This window comes from Stylophora pistillata, chromosome 14 (assembly GCF_964205215.1).
Source record: "Stylophora pistillata chromosome 14, jaStyPist1.2, whole genome shotgun sequence".
Lineage (NCBI taxonomy): Eukaryota > Metazoa > Cnidaria > Anthozoa > Scleractinia > Pocilloporidae > Stylophora > Stylophora pistillata.
In genome coordinates, this window is record NC_142532.1 from 3,264,691 (window position 1) to 3,285,814 (window position 21,124).

Genomic DNA, 21,124 nt, shown 5'->3' on the forward strand with positions numbered 1-21,124 from the left:
GCACCCAAACCAGTCCTTTTTGTTTCTTTAGCTGATAGTTTTATCGTATCATTTTCAAAACTTTTGAAATCCCCATCTTGAATGAAAACAGAACAGCTTTACGGGCCCATTAAGTTACCGGGACTTTCGAGAAACGTGCCCCAGGACTCACACTTGGGTGTTTGGTCTCGAGTTCAGTGTGTTGGCGACTTCCTCTCGATTATTTAACCTTTTACCTTAGTAAGGTCTTTCAAAACAACAGCCTCTCCGTCGATTTCGTTTGGTTTCAGCTTGGAAATACGGTCACGCTCGTTGAAAACATCCTCGTCCTAGTGCACAACAAAAGAAATAACGGCAAGCCATGCTCAAACACACCTTTCACTTTTGTTTGTACAAAAATTTTAACACGACACAAGTCTATCCCTGCGGTCGTGTGACGTCTAACAAGTAAAACGGCTGGTTTTTTAAGAACTGGAACTAAGCTGTTAATTGTAAGGAAGTTTGGCGAGCAAAGAAGATTGAATCGAATTGAAAACCTACCTCATTGCCTCGGCATTGTGCTCCATCGGCTTCGTCTGAATTTTTGCTTAAGCCACCAAGAAAGAACCTCACCTGTAGACCGGGTCACCAAAAAAACATATAGTCAAGAAGTCAGCATCACCTTCCCAAGAAGAGAATACTTCTGCAATATTTGTACAAGTTTAACGAATAATTATCGTTTCTGTGAAATTTAAGTCACATATTGGCTACGCTTTGGGGTCAAACTTCATCCAGAAGCTGTTGGTTTTGCTCTACTTTGCTTTGTACTCGGTTTAGAAAATTCGCGCCACCTTGCTTCTCAACCAATGAAAATAAGGCGCAAAATCACGAAGACCAAACGCGACTTGACTACTCGCGTTTTTCACGCGTTTTAAGCAGTTTTCACACATTAATTCTTTTACTTTAAGTTTGTATTTTGACTCGCCCTACGGGCTCGTCAAAATGCGGCATAACTCGCAAAAATACTCCGCGATACTACACAAAGAAACGTTTAATAAGATATACTTATGACACTTGTCCGGTGCTTATTTCAGCCGTGGCTTCCCTCGATCACTTTGCGGTTAGGGACCAGTTATTTTTACTCCCTCAGGTGAAGGGGGGGAGGGTGGGGGGTGGAGGATTTTTTTTTGGGAGGGATCATAAGTTTTTCAGGGGGGAATGGGGCGGGAATCAGTCGTCGCTAACTAACCGTCTTGAGTTTCTTGGCCTTACCTCGATCAGCAGAACCAAAATGAACAACACAACGGCTTCCACAAACATGTACAGAACCATCTGACCGATGCCTGGGCGTTCCCAAGAGAGACCATGGTCTGTGTACTTAATTCCCACCGTTTCACACCCCAGTTTAGCTCTAAGAAAACAACCAGAAAACCAGATTACGAACACAGTGACGTGTCCATACAACTAACCAACTAACTACTAAGTTAAACCCTGTCTTTCAGTGGCTTGCGTAACTTTTAAGGATGTTTTTAAGAGCTGAGCATCCCAGATTTCTTTCTCAAGGGCGTTCGACACTAAACACCTAATATTGTTATGTACCTAGACTTTCAGTCAACAAAACGAGCACTGTGATTGGTTGATTCTTGGTCAGGTGCCCCTGATGAATTCAAATGTATTCCCATCGGGACACAATTGCGCAGTTGTTGCCCGCGCGCTGAATACAACAGCACCTTTTTGTTATAATTTTCGGCCACAGCAAAAACTCTCATCATAACCACTCCTAGAACTTCTCGTATTTACTTTTTACCTAAAATTCACAAACCTAACAACCCAGGTCGGCCTATTGTCTCGGCTTGCAGTTGCCCTACCGAACTTATCTCCAGCTATCTAGACAAAATTATGGCTCCCATCGTCAAAACTTTACCATCATATATTAAAGACAGTCAACACGCTCTTCAAATTTTTCGAGACTTTAATTTCCTTGGCCAAAACAAACTTCTTTTCACCATGGATATTACGTCTCTTTGCACTGTCATTCCTAATGGCGAAGGCCTTCTGACCCTTAAACATTTTTTTCATCAACGTACTGTTAAGGAACCTAAATCTGAAACACTACTACGCTTAGCCGAACTAGTGCTCACACTCAATTGCTTTTCATTCGGAAACAACTTCTTCAAACAAACCAATGGTGTAGCCATGGGCACCAAAATGGGACCTAGCTATTCCAATCTTTTTGTAGGTTTTGTCGAACATCAATTTTTCAGCCAATACAACGGGTCCAAACCTGAACTCTACGGTCGCTACTTCGACGACTGTATCGGCGCTACCTCCTCTACCAGAGAGGAGCTCACTAAATTCATAACCGCAGTCAATTCTTTTCACCCGGCTCTGAAATATACTTGGGAAATTTCTGACAATTCTTTATCCTTTTTAGACGTCAAAGTTTCAATTGAAGGTAACGGTTTATGCACTGGTGTGTATTACAAACCTACAGACTCGCATAATTACTTGTTATATTCGTCTTCGCATCCATCTCAGGTTAAGAATTCCATTCCTTTTTCTCAGTTTCTAAGACTTCGTCGTTTATGTAGTGATGACTCTGATTTCCACCACAAATCAGAGTCAATGTGCCAGTTCTTCGATAAACGTGGTTACCCTGTTTCCGTCGTTCAAGCGGGTTACCACCGCGCTCAACTTATTGATCGACATTCAGCACTACAAACGTCGCATAAGGAAGATTCCGACCGCATTCCATTCACTCTCACGTTTCACCCTCACAACCACTCAGTTAAATCCATCATTCTTAAAAACTTTAAATTACTTCAAAACGATCCAGAGACAAGCACTATCTTTTCGCAGCCTCCGCTCATTCCATTCAAACGCGACAAAAACATGGGCAATTTTTTGGTCAGAAGTTCTTTTCAGACTACTGACCAACCAAGCACTTTTAAATGCGCTCGTGCACGATGCAAAACGTCTCCTTTCATTCACAACACTGATAAAATATCGGGACCTAAACGATCCATTAAGATCACCGATCACTTCACGTGTACCTCCGCCAATGTAATCTATTGCATAACTTGCACTTATTGCAAAAAGATATACATCGGCGAAACAGGCAGAAGACTAGGTGACCGATTCCGAGAACACCTTCGAGACGTGAAAAGGAATGACAAGGACACATCGAAACCAGTCGCTAGACATTTTAATTTACCTAATCATTCTAAGTAACACATGGCAATCCTTGCACTTAGGTGGCACGGAAAGCCGTAAAAATCTTGAACAAAAGCTCATCTTTCAAACCGGTAGTCTAAATCCCACAGGGATCAACGAACGCTTTTCATTCCACTAATTTATTCATGTTTTTCTCGTTGCCATGCTCCCACCAATAACGTAGCTCCATTTTCTGCCTTTAAAAGCACACACAACCCACAATTCCTCTATTCGCTCCGACGAAGGGCTAACGCTCGAAACGTCAGCTTTTGTAATCAATATGGCGCCGGTAACTGTAAAAAGGGCTATTTACCATTTCAACTTTGTTGATATATCCAAATTATTTCGTTACTCCCACCGACGCAGCCCCAAACAGTTTCTTTCGTAACTATCATCCTTTATTCATTTGTATTTTGATTGCTGCGACTACTAACTTTTGTCTTAGCATTTTTCAATCCACAGCATTCAGAACAGTGGACCATGCCAAGCCTCAAGAAACTCACAAAGGAGCTACGCCAGGAAATCGTAAGTTATCTTTTCCCTTTTCCCCCTATTAGTAAAGATCTAGCATTCCGTTTAGCCATTCTCACTTTCGCCAAATCTAGGTTTTGTAGCCACATAAACTTCATCGGTCGTTGCCTTCATTTTCATGCATCTTCATTCACCAAACAATACATCACCAAATTCAATGCGCCCAAAATTCTTTTTCACGTAACATCCTGAGAATCACTATTAGAGCTATGTGCCGAAAACGTAATCACCTCATCGAACAAATCCTACATTTCCGCCCTGTATTTTCCAAAATCTGTCCGGCAGCTTTATTACAATATATCCGCGCCAAAATTCTGGAAACTAATTCGAAACTTTTCAATCATTTGAACCAAATTAAGGCCCTAAAACTTGACCAACTTATCGGTCCCCAAATCGCTAACCACTCATCACCAGAAAACCTCAAAACTGTAGTTACCATTCCAGAAAACCTCTCATTTTCCGATTCAGAAAAATCCGTCCTCAGTAAGGGCTTAAATTTCGTTCCCATTTCTAAAACAACGGACGAATTCTCAATTAAACAAGACGTAGAAAAATTCCTTCGCCGCGTTCAATTAAAAGCCTTTTTTCACAACAAAGAGGATGATTCTAACACCTCGAACAAAGACACTTTCGAAACACTTCAGACTCGAAAGTCTAAATGGACTTTCCCAGAGGGCCAATTCGCATCATTAGACTTTTTTATCAAAAAATGCCGCCACGATATCAACAAACTCAATTTCAAACGTATTACCAATTTTTCTAATCTCTCTTCTGAAGAGTTGTCGGCTCTAAAAAGTCTTAGAAAACGCAAAGACATAGTTATCAAAGCGGCCGATAACTACTACCGGCTCCATACAAACGACTCATTCACGACATTAACATTACAAACGAACCGAACAGAACGACCTAACTTTACCAACGGATCGAAACAGACCAGTCACGACCGGCTTACGCTACTTGAGTCTTACAGCCAATAACATCACGGCAAAACTGACCAATCATTTTACACGAACTGAACTAACAGCATTCTACTGACAACAACTATTCACTTGACTTTGATGACGACTTCCGCACAGGTTGTCGAAATGTCAGTCACTAACACCGACAACAGTTCTTTTCAGGACTACAATCACCCGAACGATCACACTACACTTTCACATGTTTAACTGACATCAAATAATTGTTTCGGATCATGTACCTACTCGGGAGATTCGTTGCAGACTTTTCTAAAGCCGTGATTCTGGTCGAGATCCAAGAAGGCGTAAGCAAGCCTGTAAGAGAATCGTTCAACTATTAATATAGATGCGAGGATATTTTCAATACCTCAATCAAGCATACACAGTATTATTACACAGTATTGCTAAATTCGAACAACAAAGGGCACCATAGATCAACAAACTTGTTAGAGGAAATGTCGATTTAATATAATTCCTAAGATAAGCTGAATTCTCCAAGCATTTTGATCGGTTCTTACTAATGATCTATTGGAGGAAAGAAGCGTAGCTAAGGTCCCCAAAAACAACATTGTCGTAATATTGCCCAGCCTCCGTTTCCGGCCAGCGGTCACGTTAGTACCTAGGCCACCAAATATAGACGTTGATCATTATTGATCATTATAGTGTGATGTGATTTAGTTCAGAGTGCTTCTTGCTTTGCAATTTGCAGTGTACATTATTACGTCTCCTGCTCTTGATCGAGAACTAGAATAAACATTTCGCTTTCCCATCATATGAAATAAAAAGATTCCATGTTGCTGTGGTTTTGTACAGAGGTAGATCACACAAGACATCAACATGTGATAACAACATCCGTGATGCACTCCGTTGCGCCTCGTGTACCACTTTTTTTGTGACGTCAACATCAATGATGCCCTTGGCTGCGCCTCGTGTACCACTTTTTATGTGACGTCAACATCAATGATGCCCTTGGCTGCGCCTCGTGTACCACTTTTTTGTGACGTCAACATCAGTGATGCCCTTGGCTGCGCCTCGTGTACCACTTTTTATGTGACGTCAACATCAATGATGCCCTTGGCTGCGCCTCGTGTACCACTTTTTATGTGACGTCAACATGAATGATGCCCTTGGCTGCGCCTCGTGTACCACTTTTTATGTGACGTCAACATCAATGATGCCCTTGGCTGCGCCTCGTGTACCACTTTTTTGTGACATCAACATCAGTGATGCACTCGGCTGCACCTCGTGTACCATTTCACCGACACACGACAAAGAATATATTTGTTAATCAGGGGTTATTTTTCAAAATGGGAGCTGTAATTCTGCACAAAGTTATGGCCATTAGGAATGTGCAATGCAATAATTTGGCGACAACATCACTTACGTATAAGTAGGAACCAACATAAAGATGTAATGACAAATCTCTGCTTCATCTTCAGACCCAACGGCTGGTATTTGTAAGACAAACACTGTAATCAACATTGCCTGAAAGGATTCAAAGTTATAGAAATAATTTAATGCTTCATTTTTCAGTCGAAAGGGTAATGTTATTAAAAATGAAATTTAAATTCGATGAGCAGTTGCCAAACTTACCAGACTGAGAATGGAGAGCAAGAAGACTGTGATCGCGTAACCCACAACTGGAGATGTGAAAATGAACGTAAGGCAATATACGAACGGCAGCACACACAAACCAAACAGCAGCTGTGAAGAGGAAAAAAAACTTAAGATGACAACTGTCGTTAAGGATCGCCCTGCACACAACTGAGGCGCAAGTCACAATTTGTGGCTAAATTTTGTGCCGCTGTTAAGGGAAAGAGTTTTAGCCTAGCCTTTCTACTTACATCTTTAAACGCAAGAAAAAAAAACCATGCCGCCAGAATTCCATCATTTTGTATAAAATAGTACTAAGGTTTCACGCGAAAAATCGTGACATGCGGAGACGCTAACACAGCAGTCAATCGCGAGACCCGGGCAGGGGGATCAGTTTTTACCGCCTGTACGCCAATTTCCCGCGCAAATTTCAACGGAAAACATAAGAAACAACCGCTGCCACACAAAATACACGAAAGAAAAAAGCATTGAAATTATCATATAAATTTGTAAAAGGAAACAAAAGTAGGAAAAAGGAAAACGCGAGATTTCTTCAGCACAAAGTTTATTCAATCAAAGGTTTCCTGTTCATTCACCATTTTGGTTTGAGCTTTACCAAAAAAGTTATACAGTTTTTTCAAACACCGCAAATCCCTCGCTTGTGTGCTTGTCTATATGACAACTTAGTTTTGAAAGCAAGCCATCTAGCTCTACGACGTTCGCACGTGCGCAGACTTTTGACGACGAGGTTACAGACGTTTTGCAGCTCTGTCCCTTGGCGTTTTAATACTTTCTTACCAGCAACAAGAAGACGATTCCCATCTCATCCTTGTAAGAATCCACTTGGAATGCAGCAAATAAAATGAGGATCACAAGAGCGGGGACTAAATAATTGATGAAATCCCAGGTGAATGTAGCAAGCCAGTAACTGACTGTATCAACTCCACTGACAAACTGAAGATGTTTTGCCTGAAAGAGAGGGCGAAAATTAGTTCAAGCTTCTTTCTTTGAGTGCATGTGTCAAAAGTTTAGAGGTATTTGTCGCATAAAGTGAAATAGGTTGGTAGTTTTTCTAAAGAAACTGTTTTGCTGCGTCGGCGGAAAAGTGAAAAAATTAGCTGGATAGAGCAATTTTCAACTGAGTTTCGAAAGTAATCCGCCACTGCATTGGTTTTGCTTTACTTCGCTCTGTGATTAGTCCGGGAAACTTTCGCCACTCTTTCAACCAATCAGATGCAAAACTAAAGCCAATCACGACTTAGTCGCCCGTGTTTTCCCGCGCTTTTGTAAGTTTGGTTGTTTTTACTTCGAGTTCTCATTGGCTCTTTAAGGTAATTTTCTTTGTTCTGATTGGCCGTTGGCTTTTTGACACTCAATCAAATAGCGCACTTATGGCAATAAAACCGCCGTAGCGAACTTTGATAAGCTACGTTTCAATTATCATTCCTTTGTGGAAGTAAATGATACGGAACTATTGTTTCAAACAAGGAAAACCCATAAACCTTAATTTTTCAATCCCAGGAGTTATCAGTAAGTAATTTTTCAGTTTCGAAACATTATCGAGAAAGGTGATCTGAAAAAATAGCTATTTGAACCACGTGATACTGTTCAATTTAGTACCAAATTTAACCTAACTTTTCAAGGTTGCCATTGGCCAAACGGACCAGTATCTGAGAAACTGTGCACTTACCCCTCCCCTGACCCAACATTACCTCTACCTTGCTATCAGTTGACTATTAGTTGGTTAGGGGAGGGGTGGGAGCGCGGTGGGTCAGATATTGATCCGACCTAACTGCTGTCTCACCTTTGACACTCTTTCCTGTACAATGAATGTAACAAAGCTTGCAGCCATGAACGCCATTCCCAGTGCAAGAAATATGGCGAGGAGAAGCGCAGAGAAGTTTGATGTAACGTTGTCAGCCTGAATCAAAACAAAACACAAACAAAGTTATAGGCAAGTGCTTCCATTTCGTCTTGGAACATTCGCTACAAGTATTACCATAATATCGTAGAAAAGAAAAAACAAGCGGTACCTTGCAAAAAAAAAAAAAAAACTTTTGAAGGGCTAAAGAGCTTTAAGTTGTCCGTTCCGGTTTAAATTAAAACAGTGTATTGTTTTATAAAGCGAGTCCGCTTTCACAGAGGACCTTGTCTTTAAACTGGACAATGATAATGATGAACTTTATTCATGTGCTATTTATAAAATAGCAGTAATAAAACCACTAAGTAAGGACACAACAAGATAATTTAAATAAAATAATAAATATTAATATACGATTAAATAGCATAAAATATACGAATAAATAGCATAAAATTTGTGGTCAGCAGAATTAGGCTAAGGGACCTTAAGACGTGGGGGGGGGAGGAATAGTCTGAGCCTAACTAAGATATAACTACGAATCATGCACTGCAAAGACGTGGGGGGGGGGAGGAATAGTCTGAGCCTAGTTAAGATATAACTAAGAATTAGTTATAACTAACAATTTCAAAGCTTGGGATGTTATTACTGAGCCAAGCTTGGAACATATCATATTCTGCAAAGATTAGAACACGGTTTGTAGCATAAAATTTAGTGAAGTCTGGTTTAAAGCCATAGCACTAAAAAACCTAACATAATGTCTGTTGCTTCTATGGAAATATTCTATTAACAATCATTCCACGAGCGCGCGTTGGATGTGAGATGACAGATAGCCAACGAGGCGCGTAGCGCCGAGTTAGCTATAATCATCTCATATCCAACAAGCACGAGTGGAATAATTGTTTTGTTAAAAAAAACGCCCTCAAGATATTAGACAAATCTTCTCAACTTTATTTTTTAAGAAGAAACCGGAGGTTACAATGTACAGATATTAGATTATGGTATATCGGCTCACATACCATCATGGCTAAGCCAATAAAAAGTCTTGAGTTGAATTATCCAATGATCCAGTTTTTAATAATATCGATTATATTGTAAAAGAGACCCACAATGTAAATACAATACAACAGACCTTGTTGTTGACACTGTTTGGTAGAGGGTAGTTTGTAGTTTCAATACTGTAAGACGAATCTCCTGTTTGATCAACCAACAGAATGTTACTCATGGCGCTCAGTGCCTCTGCTATGATATGGAATCCCTGTAGAGGCAGAAGTGATGGAAATCATCTTACCATAAATCTACTGTTTTTAATAAGTGTGATCACTTTTAAAGCGGTTCTCTATGGAGTGTCGTATAACTAAAACCAAAGCAATTACAAAGACCAATCAGAAGAAAGGAACACGCCATGAAGAGCCAATCAGAAACCTAGTAAAATCAAGCAAACAGCCCAAAGCGCGGGAAAACGCCGGCGACCAAGTCGTGATTGGTTTTAGTTTTGCATCTGATTGGTTGAGAATGTGACGCGACTTTTTTAGACCAATCACAGAGCAAAATAAAGCAAAACCAATGCAATCCCAGATCGCTTTCGACATTCAATTGACAATTGCACTCACGGCGATCACTTAAAACTTCACATTTACTCAAAACATCAAGCTGAAAATCTTATCGAGCTCGTTCGGTTATCACCTGCCCGATTTAAGCACTAATTGAACAGGATATGTGTCATGCTTGCAACAGGACCGAGTAAAACAATAGTTTACGCATTAAACCTGTCTAACTGAACGGTCGGTGATATAAGCGCGCACTGCTACATTCGTTTTCTCGTGTAAAAAAGTAATCTGTTACTTTTTGATTGTTTTATTTTCAAACTTTTTCAGCGCTTTGATTAATTGGTAAAAGGAATTCTTGTCGTTCAATTCAACCAGTAATCATACTCGCGATCTAAAAGTCGGATTCCACTAGGCTATCGTCATGTTTTTTTTTTTGTTTTTTTTTTATCTTTCATGTGATTACACACTGAATCGTTAACATAATTTCTACGCGTGAGTAGGGCGCATACTCATATTAAAACAAAAAGATGTCTTTTACTAATAGCTCCAAATGATGAGGAAGTACAGTATCATACCTCATTACTGTACCAAACTGTAGTAACAGTCGCATCAGATCCTCCAAGGGTCTTGTTAGTGATACCGCTGGTGTTGGTCATATTATGCGGCAGGCTCATAGCAGGCGGCATTGGGGCCAATGAAAAGCCAGCCACGTAAATATTAAAGTAATCATTGGCATTGCTGTCTTCCAGGACATACTCAGAGAAGTAAGTGTTGAGGTCTGTCAGATCTGTGCCGGGGCAACCCACTGCGCGACACTCTTTGTCACCTATTATTACTCCAGGGCTGAAAAAAGAAACGATAACTTAAATTAAAAGAGATCCGCTGAATTTTGCCTCGTGCCATATTCTCAGGACTGGTGTTAACCTTCTACGCCATAACATCAGTATGGATATTCTCCATACCGTTCTCTATACATTTCCTGAGGTGCTGACAAGGAGAATTTGATCAACAATCAAGAGCGTCTTAAGTTGGTGATCATTTCCCAAATTCTCGTTTCCTTAACGTGTGATTCAGGGGTGAGGAGAAATTAGACGCTAGTCACTTTAAAGGTTAAAAAAACACGTAGAGCATACATACATTTTAGCTTCAATACACTTCGGGCAGTCTTTGTAGCCAAAAGTGTAATCTGTGCAGTCATCTGGAACTAAGGTCTTGTTGATAAACTAAAAGAAAAAGAATTCAAAGTCGACTATGAGCTCGTTAAGATAACAAGTAAATAACCAGCTGCTAATCCTTTTTTTAGAATGATCTTATCGGCCTATTAATCACGAGGAACGAGGCAGAGTAAAAAGAAACGAAGGGAAGGAACGGAGAGACGAAATGGCGAAGGGGCGTGAGAGTAAAAGAGCAAAAAACAAAAAAAAGAATGAGTAAAGGAACGAGAAATGAAGGAACGATGGAACAAAGAAAGTAATCGCAAAAAAGAGGGAAAGAGGGAAACAAAGAAACAAAAGCTAAGGAAAAGGAAGCTAAAAAAAAAAGAACGAACAAGTGATCAGCACTCACCTTAGCTTTGCACTTGGCATTGAGAACATAATACTCAAAGTTACAGCAGGATTTTTTGTCTTTATCAACTTTGGCGAAGCTCTTATTCCTGACAAATACGCCATAGTCCTTATTGCCGTCTCGAATGTAATAAACTTTTGACGTGATGTCAGTCGCATCAACTTTAATATCTTTGAGGTAAGTTTTGGTTTTCTGTGGACAAAAGTTTAGGGTTCTCACGTTAGTTTTGGGTTTAAACCGATTCAAACCGCTGTATTCACGTGTCAGTGTTATCTGCGTCTATAACAATAACCACCCTAAAAACAAGAGCTTTTGATCAAAAGTGCATAAAAAAAAAAAAAAATTGGGAACCTGGCTTACAAGTACCTCAAATGTCGCACTCTTTTTACTAGAACTCATGTTTCTGTAGTCGGCAAAAAAAGCTTTGGTATGGACACCGTCTACGCTCAAGTTAGACAGCTTAAGAACACGAGGCGGGTCGTTCCCTCTAGTGGGAATCGTCGTGATCAACAGCAACCCAAACACTACCATAATGACGGGGAGAACAAGCTGTGTAATAATTGCTTTCTTGTCGCGTTTGGAGTTCAGAAACCTCTTCATGAACATTGCTTTGTATTGATGCCACTTCAGTTGAAAGCCTGTCTCCAGCTCTAGAAGACAAATAAGAAAATGACACCAGAGTTAAATGATTGAGACAAATATCCTTTTATCCCCAAAAACCATCTGTCCTTTCTATTTTCGCCAAACAATTCTTGTCTCTATCGCTATACAAACCATATGTCTAACTGTTCTTTAATCCTTCCTACCTCCGTCTTTCACTCCCAAGATCTCGTGAGTACTTCTCCTTATCGTTTGCCACACAATTCTTATGATGTTGGTTCGGAGAATTTGGTATTAAATCAACTAATTGTCCCTCTGTCTCCTTTTTTTTGTATCAGCATTGTAAGGAGAAATTCTGCGAACATAACTGGTGGAGCAGGATAAGGGGGGAGGCAGTGATGGCTGAAGCCATCCCTCCCTCACTGAAAATTTGACCCTTCCCCCACCCCTAAGCAAATAATCAGAGTATACACCTGGGTCAGGTTGTTCAAAGCTGGGTTAAAGTAACCCAGGGTTTGCGTGAAATTTGATTTCAGATCTGAAAGCTTTCAAAGAAGTTCACTTTAACTATTTTTGTCTACAATTTGATGATTGGATGCTCTAAAAGGAATAGGGAAGATTATCCCAGAAAGGTTCTTGAAAAGATAAATATGGAAACCTGGATTAAAATTTAATCCTGGGTTAGTGCTAATCAGCCTTCGAACAACTGGACCCTCACTGTTACTCTCGGCTTTGAACCATTTGGTGTGGTCAAAGATATGTAAGAAACTTAGACGATTAAGTGTAGGTTCTCCTTACTGGACCCTCACTGTTACTCTCGGCTTTGAACCATTTGGTGTGGTCAAAGATATGTAAGAAACTTAGACGATTAAGTGTGGGTTCTCCTTACTGGACCCTCACTGTTACTCTCGGCTTTGAACCATTTAGTGTGGTCAAAGATATGTAAGAAACTTAGACGATTAAGTGTGGGTTCTCCTTACTGGACCCTCACTGTTACTCTCGGCTTTGAACCATTTAGTGTGGTCAAAGATATGTAAGAAACTTAGACGATTAAGTGTGGGTTCTCCTTACTGGACCCTCACTGTTACTCTCGGCTTCGAACCATTTGGTGTGGTCAAAGATATGTAAGAAACTTAGACGATTAAGTGTGGGTTCTCCTTACTGGACCCTCACTGTTACTCTCGGCTTTGAACCATTTAGTGTGGTCAAAGATATGTAAGAAACTTAGACGATTAAGTGTGGGTTCTCCTTACTGGACCCTCATTGTTACTCTCGGCTTTGAACCATTTGGTGTGGTCAAAGATATGTAAGAAACTTAGACGATTAAGTGTGGGTTCTCCTTACTGGACCCTCACTGTTACTCTCGGCTTTGAACCATTTAGTGTGGTCAAAGATATGTAAGAAACTTAGACGATTAAGTGTGGGTTCTCCTTACTGGACCCTCATTGTTACTCTCGGCTTTGAACCATTTGGTGTGGTCAAAGATATGTAAGAAACTTAGACGATTAAGTGTGGGTTCTCCTTACTGGACCCTCACTGTTACTCTCGGCTTTGAACCATTTGGTGTGGTCAAAGATATGTAAGAAACTTAGACGATTAAGTGTGGGTTCTCCTTACTGGACCCTCACTGTTACTCTCGGCTTTGAACCATTTAGTGTGGTCAAAGATATGTAAGAAACTTAGACGATTAAGTGTGGGTTCTCCTTACTGGACCCTCACTGTTACTCTCGGCTTTGAACCATTTAGTGTGGTCAAAGATATGTAAGAAACTTAGACGATTAAGTGTGGGTTCTCCTTACTGGACCCTCACTGTTACTCTCGCCTTTGAACCATTTAGTGTGGTCAAAGATATGTAAGAAACTTAGACGATTAAGTGTGGGTTCTCCTTACTGGACCCTCACTGTTACTCTCGGCTTTGAACCATTTGGTGTGGTCAAAGATAGGTAAGAAACTTAGACGATTAAGTGTGGGTTCTCCTTACTGGACCCTCACTGTTACTCTCGGCTTTGAACCATTTCGTGTGGTCAAAGATATGTAAGAAACTTAGACGATTAAGTGTGGGTTCTCCTTACTGGACCCTCACTGTTACTCTCGGCTTCGAACCATTTGGTGTGGTCAAAGATATGTAAGAAACTTAGACGATTAAGTGTGGGTTCTCCTTACTGGACCCTCACTGTTACTCTCGGCTTTGAACCATTTGGTGTGGTCAAAGATATGTAAGAAACTTAGACGATTAAGTGTGGGTTCTCCTTACTGGACCCTCACTGTTACTCTCGGCTTTGAACCATTTAGTGTGGTCAAAGATATGTAAGAAACTTAGACGATTAAGTGTGGGTTCTCCTTACTGGACCCTCACTGTTACTCTCGGCTTTGAACCATTTGGTGTGGTCAAAGATATGTAAGAAACTTAGACGATTAAGTGTGGGTTCTCCTTACTGGACCCTCACTGTTACTCTCGGCTTTGAACCATTTGGTGTGGTCAAAGATATGTAAGAAACTTAGACGATTAAGTGTGGGTTCTCCTTACTGGACCCTCACTGTTACTCTCGGCTTTGAACCATTTAGTGTGGTCAAAGATATGTAAGAAACTTAGACGATTAAGTGTGGGTTCTCCTTACTGGACCCTCACTGTTACTCTCGGCTTTGAACCATTTGGTGTGGCCAAAGATATGTAAGAAACTTAGACGATTAAGTGTGGGTTCTCCTTACTGGACCCTCACTGTTACTCTCGGCTTTGAACCATTTGGTGTGGCCAAACATATGTAAGAAACTTAGACGATTAAGTGTGGGTTCTCCTTACTGGACCCTCACTGTTACTCTCGGCTTTGAACCATTTGGTGTGGTCAAAGATATGTAAGAAACTTAGACGATTAAGTGTGGGTTCTCCTTACTGGACCCTCACTGTTACTCTCGGCTTTGAACCATTTGGTGTGGTCAAAGATATGTAAGAAACTTAGACGATTAAGTGTGGGTTCTCCTTACTGGACCCTCATTGTTACTCTCGGCTTTGAACCATTTAGTGTGGTCAAAGATATGTAAGAAACTTAGACGATTAAGTGTGGGTTCTCCTTACTGGACCCTCACTGTTACTCTCGGCTTTGAACCATTTGGTGTGGTCAAAGATATGTAAGAAACTTAGACGATTAAGTGTGGGTTCTCCTTACTGGACCCTCACTGTTACTCTCGGCTTTGAACCATTTCGTGTGGTCAAAGATATGTAAGAAACTTAGACGATTAAGTGTGGGTTCTCCTTACTGGACCCTCACTGTTACTCTCGGCTTTGAACCATTTAGTGTGGTCAAAGATATGTAAGAAACTTAGACGATTAAGTGTGGGTTCTCCTTACTGGACCCTCACTCTTACTCTCGGCTTTGAACCATTTAGTGTGGTCGAAGATATGTAAGAAACTTAGACGATTAAGTGTGGGTTCTCCTTACTGGACCCTCACTGTTACTCTCGGCTTTGAACCATTTGGTGTGGTCAAAGATATGTAAGAAACTTAGACGATTAAGTGTGGGTTCTCCTTACTGGACCCTCACTGTTACTCTCGGCTTTGAACCATTTGGTGTGGTCAAAGATATGTAAGAAACTTAGACGATTAAGTGTGGGTTCTCCTTACTGGACCCTCACTGTTACTCTCGGCTTTGAACCATTTAGTGTGGTCAAAGATATGTAAGAAACTTAGACGATTAAGTGTGGGTTCTCCTTACTGGACCCTCACTCTTACTCTCGGCTTGGAACCATTTAGTGTGGTCAAAGATATGTAAGAAACTTAGACGATTAAGTGTGGGTTCTCCTTACTGGACCCTCACTGTTACTCTCGGCTTCGAACCATTTGGTGTGGTCAAAGATATGTAAGAAACTTAGACGATTAAGTGTGGGTTCTCCTTACTGGACCCTCACTGTTACTCTCGGCTTTGAACCATTTAGTGTGGTCAAAGATATGTAAGAAACTTAGACGATTAAGTGTGGGTTCTCCTTACTGGACCCTCACTGTTACTCTCGGCTTTGAACCATTTGGTGTGGTCAAAGATATGTAAGAAACTTAGACGATTAAGTGTGGGTTCTCCTTACTGGACCCTCACTGTTACTCTCGGCTTTGAACCATTTGGTGTGGTCAAAGATATGTAAGAAACTTAGACGATTAAGTGTGGGTTCTCCTTACTGGACCCTCACTGTTACTCTCGGCTTTGAACCATTTAGTGTGGTCAAAGATATGTAAGAAACTTAGACGATTAAGTGTGGGTTCTCCTTACTGGACCCTCACTGTTACTCTCGGCTTTGAACCATTTAGTGTGGTCAAAGATATGTAAGAAACTTAGACGATTAAGTGTGGGTTCTCCTTACTGGACCCTCACTGTTACTCTCGGCTTCGAACCATTTGGTGTGGTCAAAGATATGTAAGAAACTTAGACGATTAAGTGTGGGTTCTCCTTACTGGACCCTCACTGTTACTCTCGGCTTTGAACCATTTAGTGTGGTCAAAGATATGTAAGAAACTTAGACGATTAAGTGTGGGTTCTCCTTACTGGACCCTCATTGTTACTCTCGGCTTTGAACCATTTGGTGTGGTCAAAGATATGTAAGAAACTTAGACGATTAAGTGTGGGTTCTCCTTACTGGACCCTCACTGTTACTCTCGGCTTTGAACCATTTAGTGTGGTCAAAGATATGTAAGAAACTTAGACGATTAAGTGTGGGTTCTCCTTACTGGACCCTCATTGTTACTCTCGGCTTTGAACCATTTGGTGTGGTCAAAGATATGTAAGAAACTTAGACGATTAAGTGTGGGTTCTCCTTACTGGACCCTCACTGTTACTCTCGGCTTTGAACCATTTGGTGTGGTCAAAGATATGTAAGAAACTTAGACGATTAAGTGTGGGTTCTCCTTACTGGACCCTCACTGTTACTCTCGGCTTTGAACCATTTAGTGTGGTCAAAGATATGTAAGAAACTTAGACGATTAAGTGTGGGTTCTCCTTACTGGACCCTCACTGTTACTCTCGGCTTTGAACCATTTAGTGTGGTCAAAGATATGTAAGAAACTTAGACGATTAAGTGTGGGTTCTCCTTACTGGACCCTCACTGTTACTCTCGCCTTTGAACCATTTAGTGTGGTCAAAGATATGTAAGAAACTTAGACGATTAAGTGTGGGTTCTCCTTACTGGACCCTCACTGTTACTCTCGGCTTTGAACCATTTGGTGTGGTCAAAGATATGTAAGAAACTTAGACGATTAAGTGTGGGTTCTCCTTACTGGACCCTCACTGTTACTCTCGGCTTTGAACCATTTCGTGTGGTCAAAGATATGTAAGAAACTTAGACGATTAAGTGTGGGTTCTCCTTACTGGACCCTCACTGTTACTCTCGGCTTCGAACCATTTGGTGTGGTCAAAGATATGTAAGAAACTTAGACGATTAAGTGTGGGTTCTCCTTACTGGACCCTCACTGTTACTCTCGGCTTTGAACCATTTGGTGTGGTCAAAGATATGTAAGAAACTTAGACGATTAAGTGTGGGTTCTCCTTACTGGACCCTCACTGTTACTCTCGGCTTTGAACCATTTAGTGTGGTCAAAGATATGTAAGAAACTTAGACGATTAAGTGTGGGTTCTCCTTACTGGACCCTCACTGTTACTCTCGGCTTTGAACCATTTGGTGTGGTCAAAGATATGTAAGAAACTTAGACGATTAAGTGTGGGTTCTCCTTACTGGACCCTCACTGTTACTCTCGGCTTTGAACCATTTGGTGTGGTCAAAGATATGTAAGAAACTTAGACGATTAAGTGTGGGTTCTCCTTACTGGACCCTCACTGTTACTCTCGGCTTTGAACCATTTAGTGTGGTCAAAGATATGTAAGAAACTTAGACGATTAAGTGTGGGTTCTCCTTACTGGACCCTCACTGTTACTCTCGGCTTTGAACCATTTGGTGTGGCCAAAGATATGTAAGAAACTTAGACGATTAAGTGTGGGTTCTCCTTACTGGACCCTCACTGTTACTCTCGGCTTTGAACCATTTGGTGTGGCCAAACATATGTAAGAAACTTAGACGATTAAGTGTGGGTTCTCCTTACTGGACCCTCACTGTTACTCTCGGCTTTGAACCATTTGGTGTGGTCAAAGATATGTAAGAAACTTAGACGATTAAGTGTGGGTTCTCCTTACTGGACCCTCACTGTTACTCTCGGCTTTGAACCATTTGGTGTGGTCAAAGATATGTAAGAAACTTAGACGATTAAGTGTGGGTTCTCCTTACTGGACCCTCATTGTTACTCTCGGCTTTGAACCATTTAGTGTGGTCAAAGATATGTAAGAAACTTAGACGATTAAGTGTGGGTTCTCCTTACTGGACCCTCACTGTTACTCTCGGCTTTGAACCATTTGGTGTGGTCAAAGATATGTAAGAAACTTAGACGATTAAGTGTGGGTTCTCCTTACTGGACCCTCACTGTTACTCTCGGCTTTGAACCATTTCGTGTGGTCAAAGATATGTAAGAAACTTAGACGATTAAGTGTGGGTTCTCCTTACTGGACCCTCACTGTTACTCTCGGCTTTGAACCATTTAGTGTGGTCAAAGATATGTAAGAAACTTAGACGATTAAGTGTGGGTTCTCCTTACTGGACCCTCACTCTTATTCTCGGCTTTGAACCATTTAGTGTGGTCGAAGATATGTAAGAAACTTAGACGATTAAGTGTGGGTTCTCCTTACTGGACCCTCACTGTTACTCTCGGCTTTGAACCATTTGGTGTGGTCAAAGATATGTAAGAAACTTAGACGATTAAGTGTGGGTTCTCCTTACTGGACCCTCACTGTTACTCTCGGCTTTGAACCATTTGGTGTGGTCAAAGATATGTAAGAAACTTAGACGATTAAGTGTGGGTTCTCCTTACTGGACCCTCACTGTTACTCTCGGCTTTGAACCATTTAGTGTGGTCAAAGATATGTAAGAAACTTAGACGATTAAGTGTGGGTTCTCCTTACTGGACCCTCACTCTTACTCTCGGCTTGGAACCATTTAGTGTGGTCAAAGATATGTAAGAAACTTAGACGATTAAGTGTGGGTTCTCCTTACTGGACCCTCACTGTTACTCTCGGCTTCGAACCATTTGGTGTGGTCAAAGATATGTAAGAAACTTAGACGATTAAGTGTGGGTTCTCCTTACTGGACCCTCACTGTTACTCTCGGCTTTGAACCATTTAGTGTGGTCAAAGATATGTAAGAAACTTAGACGATTAAGTGTGGGTTCTCCTTACTGGACCCTCACTGTTACTCTCGGCTTTGAACCATTTGGTGTGGTCAAAGATATGTAAGAAACTTAGACGATTAAGTGTGGGTTCTCCTTACTGGACCCTCACTGTTACTCTCGGCTTTGAACCATTTAGTGTGGTCAAAGATATGTAAGAAACTTAGACGATTAAGTGTGGGTTCTCCTTACTGGACCCTCACTGTTACTCTCGGCTTTGAACCATTTGGTGTGGCCAAAGATATGTAAGAAACTTAGACGATTAAGTGTGGGTTCTCCTTACTGGACCCTCACTGTTACTCTCGGCTTTGAACCATTTGGTGTGGCCAAAGATATGTAAGAAACTTAGACGATTAAGTGTGGGTTCTCCTTACTGGACCCTCACTGTTACTCTCGGCTTTGAACCATTTGGTGTGGTCAAAGATATGTAAGAAACTTAGACGATTAAGTGTGGGTTCTCCTTACTGGACCCTCATTGTTACTCTCGGCTTTGAACCATTTGGTGTGGTCAAAGATATGTAAGAAACTTAGACGATTAAGTGTGGGTTCTCCTTACTGGACCCTCACTGTTACTCTCGGCTTTGAACCATTTGGTGTGGTCAAAGATATGTAAGAAACTTAGACGATTAAGTGTGGGTTCTCCTTACTGGACCCTCACTGTTACTCTCGGCTTTGAACCATTTGGTGTGGTCAAAGATATGTAAGAAACTTAGACGATTAAGTGTGGGTTCTCCTTACTGGACCCTCACTGTTACTCTCGGCTTCGAACCATTTAGTGTGGTCTAAGATATGTAAGAAACTTAGACGATTAAGTGTGGGTTCTCCTTACTGGACCCTCACTGTTACTCTCGGCTTTGAACCATTTAGTGTGGTCAAAGATATGTAAGAAACTTAGACGATTAAGTGTGGGTTCTCCTTACTGGACCCTCACTGTTACTCTCGGCTTCGAACCATTTGGTGTGGTCAAAGATATGTAAGAAACTTAGACGATTAAGTGTGGGTTCTCCTTACTGGACCCTCACTGTTACTCTCGGCTTTGAACCATTTAGTGTGGTCAAAGATATGTAAGAAACTTAGACGATTAAGTGTGGGTTCTCCTTACTGGACCCTCACTGTTACTCTCGGCTTTGAACCATTTAGTGTGGTCAAAGATATGTAAGAAACTTAGACGATTAAGTGTGGGTTCTCCTTACTGGACCCTCACTGTTACTCTCGGCTTTGAACCATTTGGTGTGGTCAAAGATATGTAAGAAACTTAGACGATTAAGTGTGGGTTCTCCTTACTGGACCCTCACTGTTACTCTCGGCTTTGAACCATTTAGTGTGGTCAAAGATATGTAAGAAACTTAGACGATTAAGTGTGGGTTCTCCTTACTGGACCCTCACTGTTACTCTCGGCTTTGAACCATTTGGTGTGGCCAAAGATATGTAAGAAACTTAGACGATTAAGTGTGGGTTCTCCTTACTGGACCCTCACTGTTACTCTCGGCTTTGAACCATTTGGTGTGGCCAAAGATATGTAAGAAACTTAGACGATTAAGTGTGGGTTCTCCTTACTGGACCCTCACTGTTACTCTCGGCTTTGAACCATTTGGTGTGGTCAAAGATATGTAAGAAACTTAGACGATTAAGTGTGGGTTCTCCTTACTGGACCCTCACTGTTACTCTCGGCTTTGAACCATTTGGTGTGGTCAAAGATATGTAAGAAACTTAGACGATTAAGTGTGGGTTCTCCTTACTGGACCCTCATTGTTACTCTCGGCTTTGAACCATTTAGTGTGGTCAAAGATATGTAAGAAACTTAGACGATTAAGTGTGGGTTCTCCTTACTGGACCCTCACTGTTACTCTCGGCTTTGAACCATTTGGTGTGGTCAAAGATATGTAAGAAACTTAGACGATTAAGTGTGGGTTCTCCTTACTGGACCCTCACTGTTACTCTCGGCTTTGAACCATTTGGTGTGGTCAAAGATATGTAAGAAACTTAGACGATTAAGTGTGGGTTCTCCTTACTGGACCCTCACTGTTACTCTCGGCTTTGAACCATTTAG

General features: G+C 41.2%; 2 protein-coding genes across 3 annotated transcripts in view; one reads left to right on the forward strand and one right to left on the reverse strand.

Moving 5' to 3' along the window:
* Positions 1-21,124, forward strand: part of LOC111345821 (G patch domain-containing protein 2) — an 83,892-nt gene that overhangs the window by 18,198 nt on the left and 44,570 nt on the right. The window lies entirely within an intron of this gene.
* The window catches only part of LOC111345826 (phospholipid-transporting ATPase ABCA3-like), a 58,907-nt gene that overhangs the window by 9,893 nt on the left and 27,890 nt on the right, over positions 1-21,124 (reverse strand). For both annotated transcript variants that reach the window (XM_088745295.1, XM_088745294.1), the window contains exons 22-34: positions 11,592-11,875; positions 11,226-11,417; positions 10,797-10,882; positions 10,235-10,502; positions 9,242-9,367; positions 8,056-8,172; positions 7,050-7,220; positions 6,252-6,362; positions 6,043-6,143; positions 4,905-4,973; positions 1,231-1,369; positions 520-591; positions 216-308 (exon numbers count right to left, since the gene is read on the reverse strand). In XM_088745295.1, coding sequence (XP_088601421.1) covers positions 216-308; positions 520-591; positions 1,231-1,369; positions 4,905-4,973; positions 6,043-6,143; positions 6,252-6,362; positions 7,050-7,220; positions 8,056-8,172; positions 9,242-9,367; positions 10,235-10,502; positions 10,797-10,882; positions 11,226-11,417; positions 11,592-11,875 — 1,829 coding nt within the window. The remainder of the gene's footprint in view (positions 1-215; positions 309-519; positions 592-1,230; positions 1,370-4,904; positions 4,974-6,042; positions 6,144-6,251; positions 6,363-7,049; positions 7,221-8,055; positions 8,173-9,241; positions 9,368-10,234; positions 10,503-10,796; positions 10,883-11,225; positions 11,418-11,591; positions 11,876-21,124) is intronic.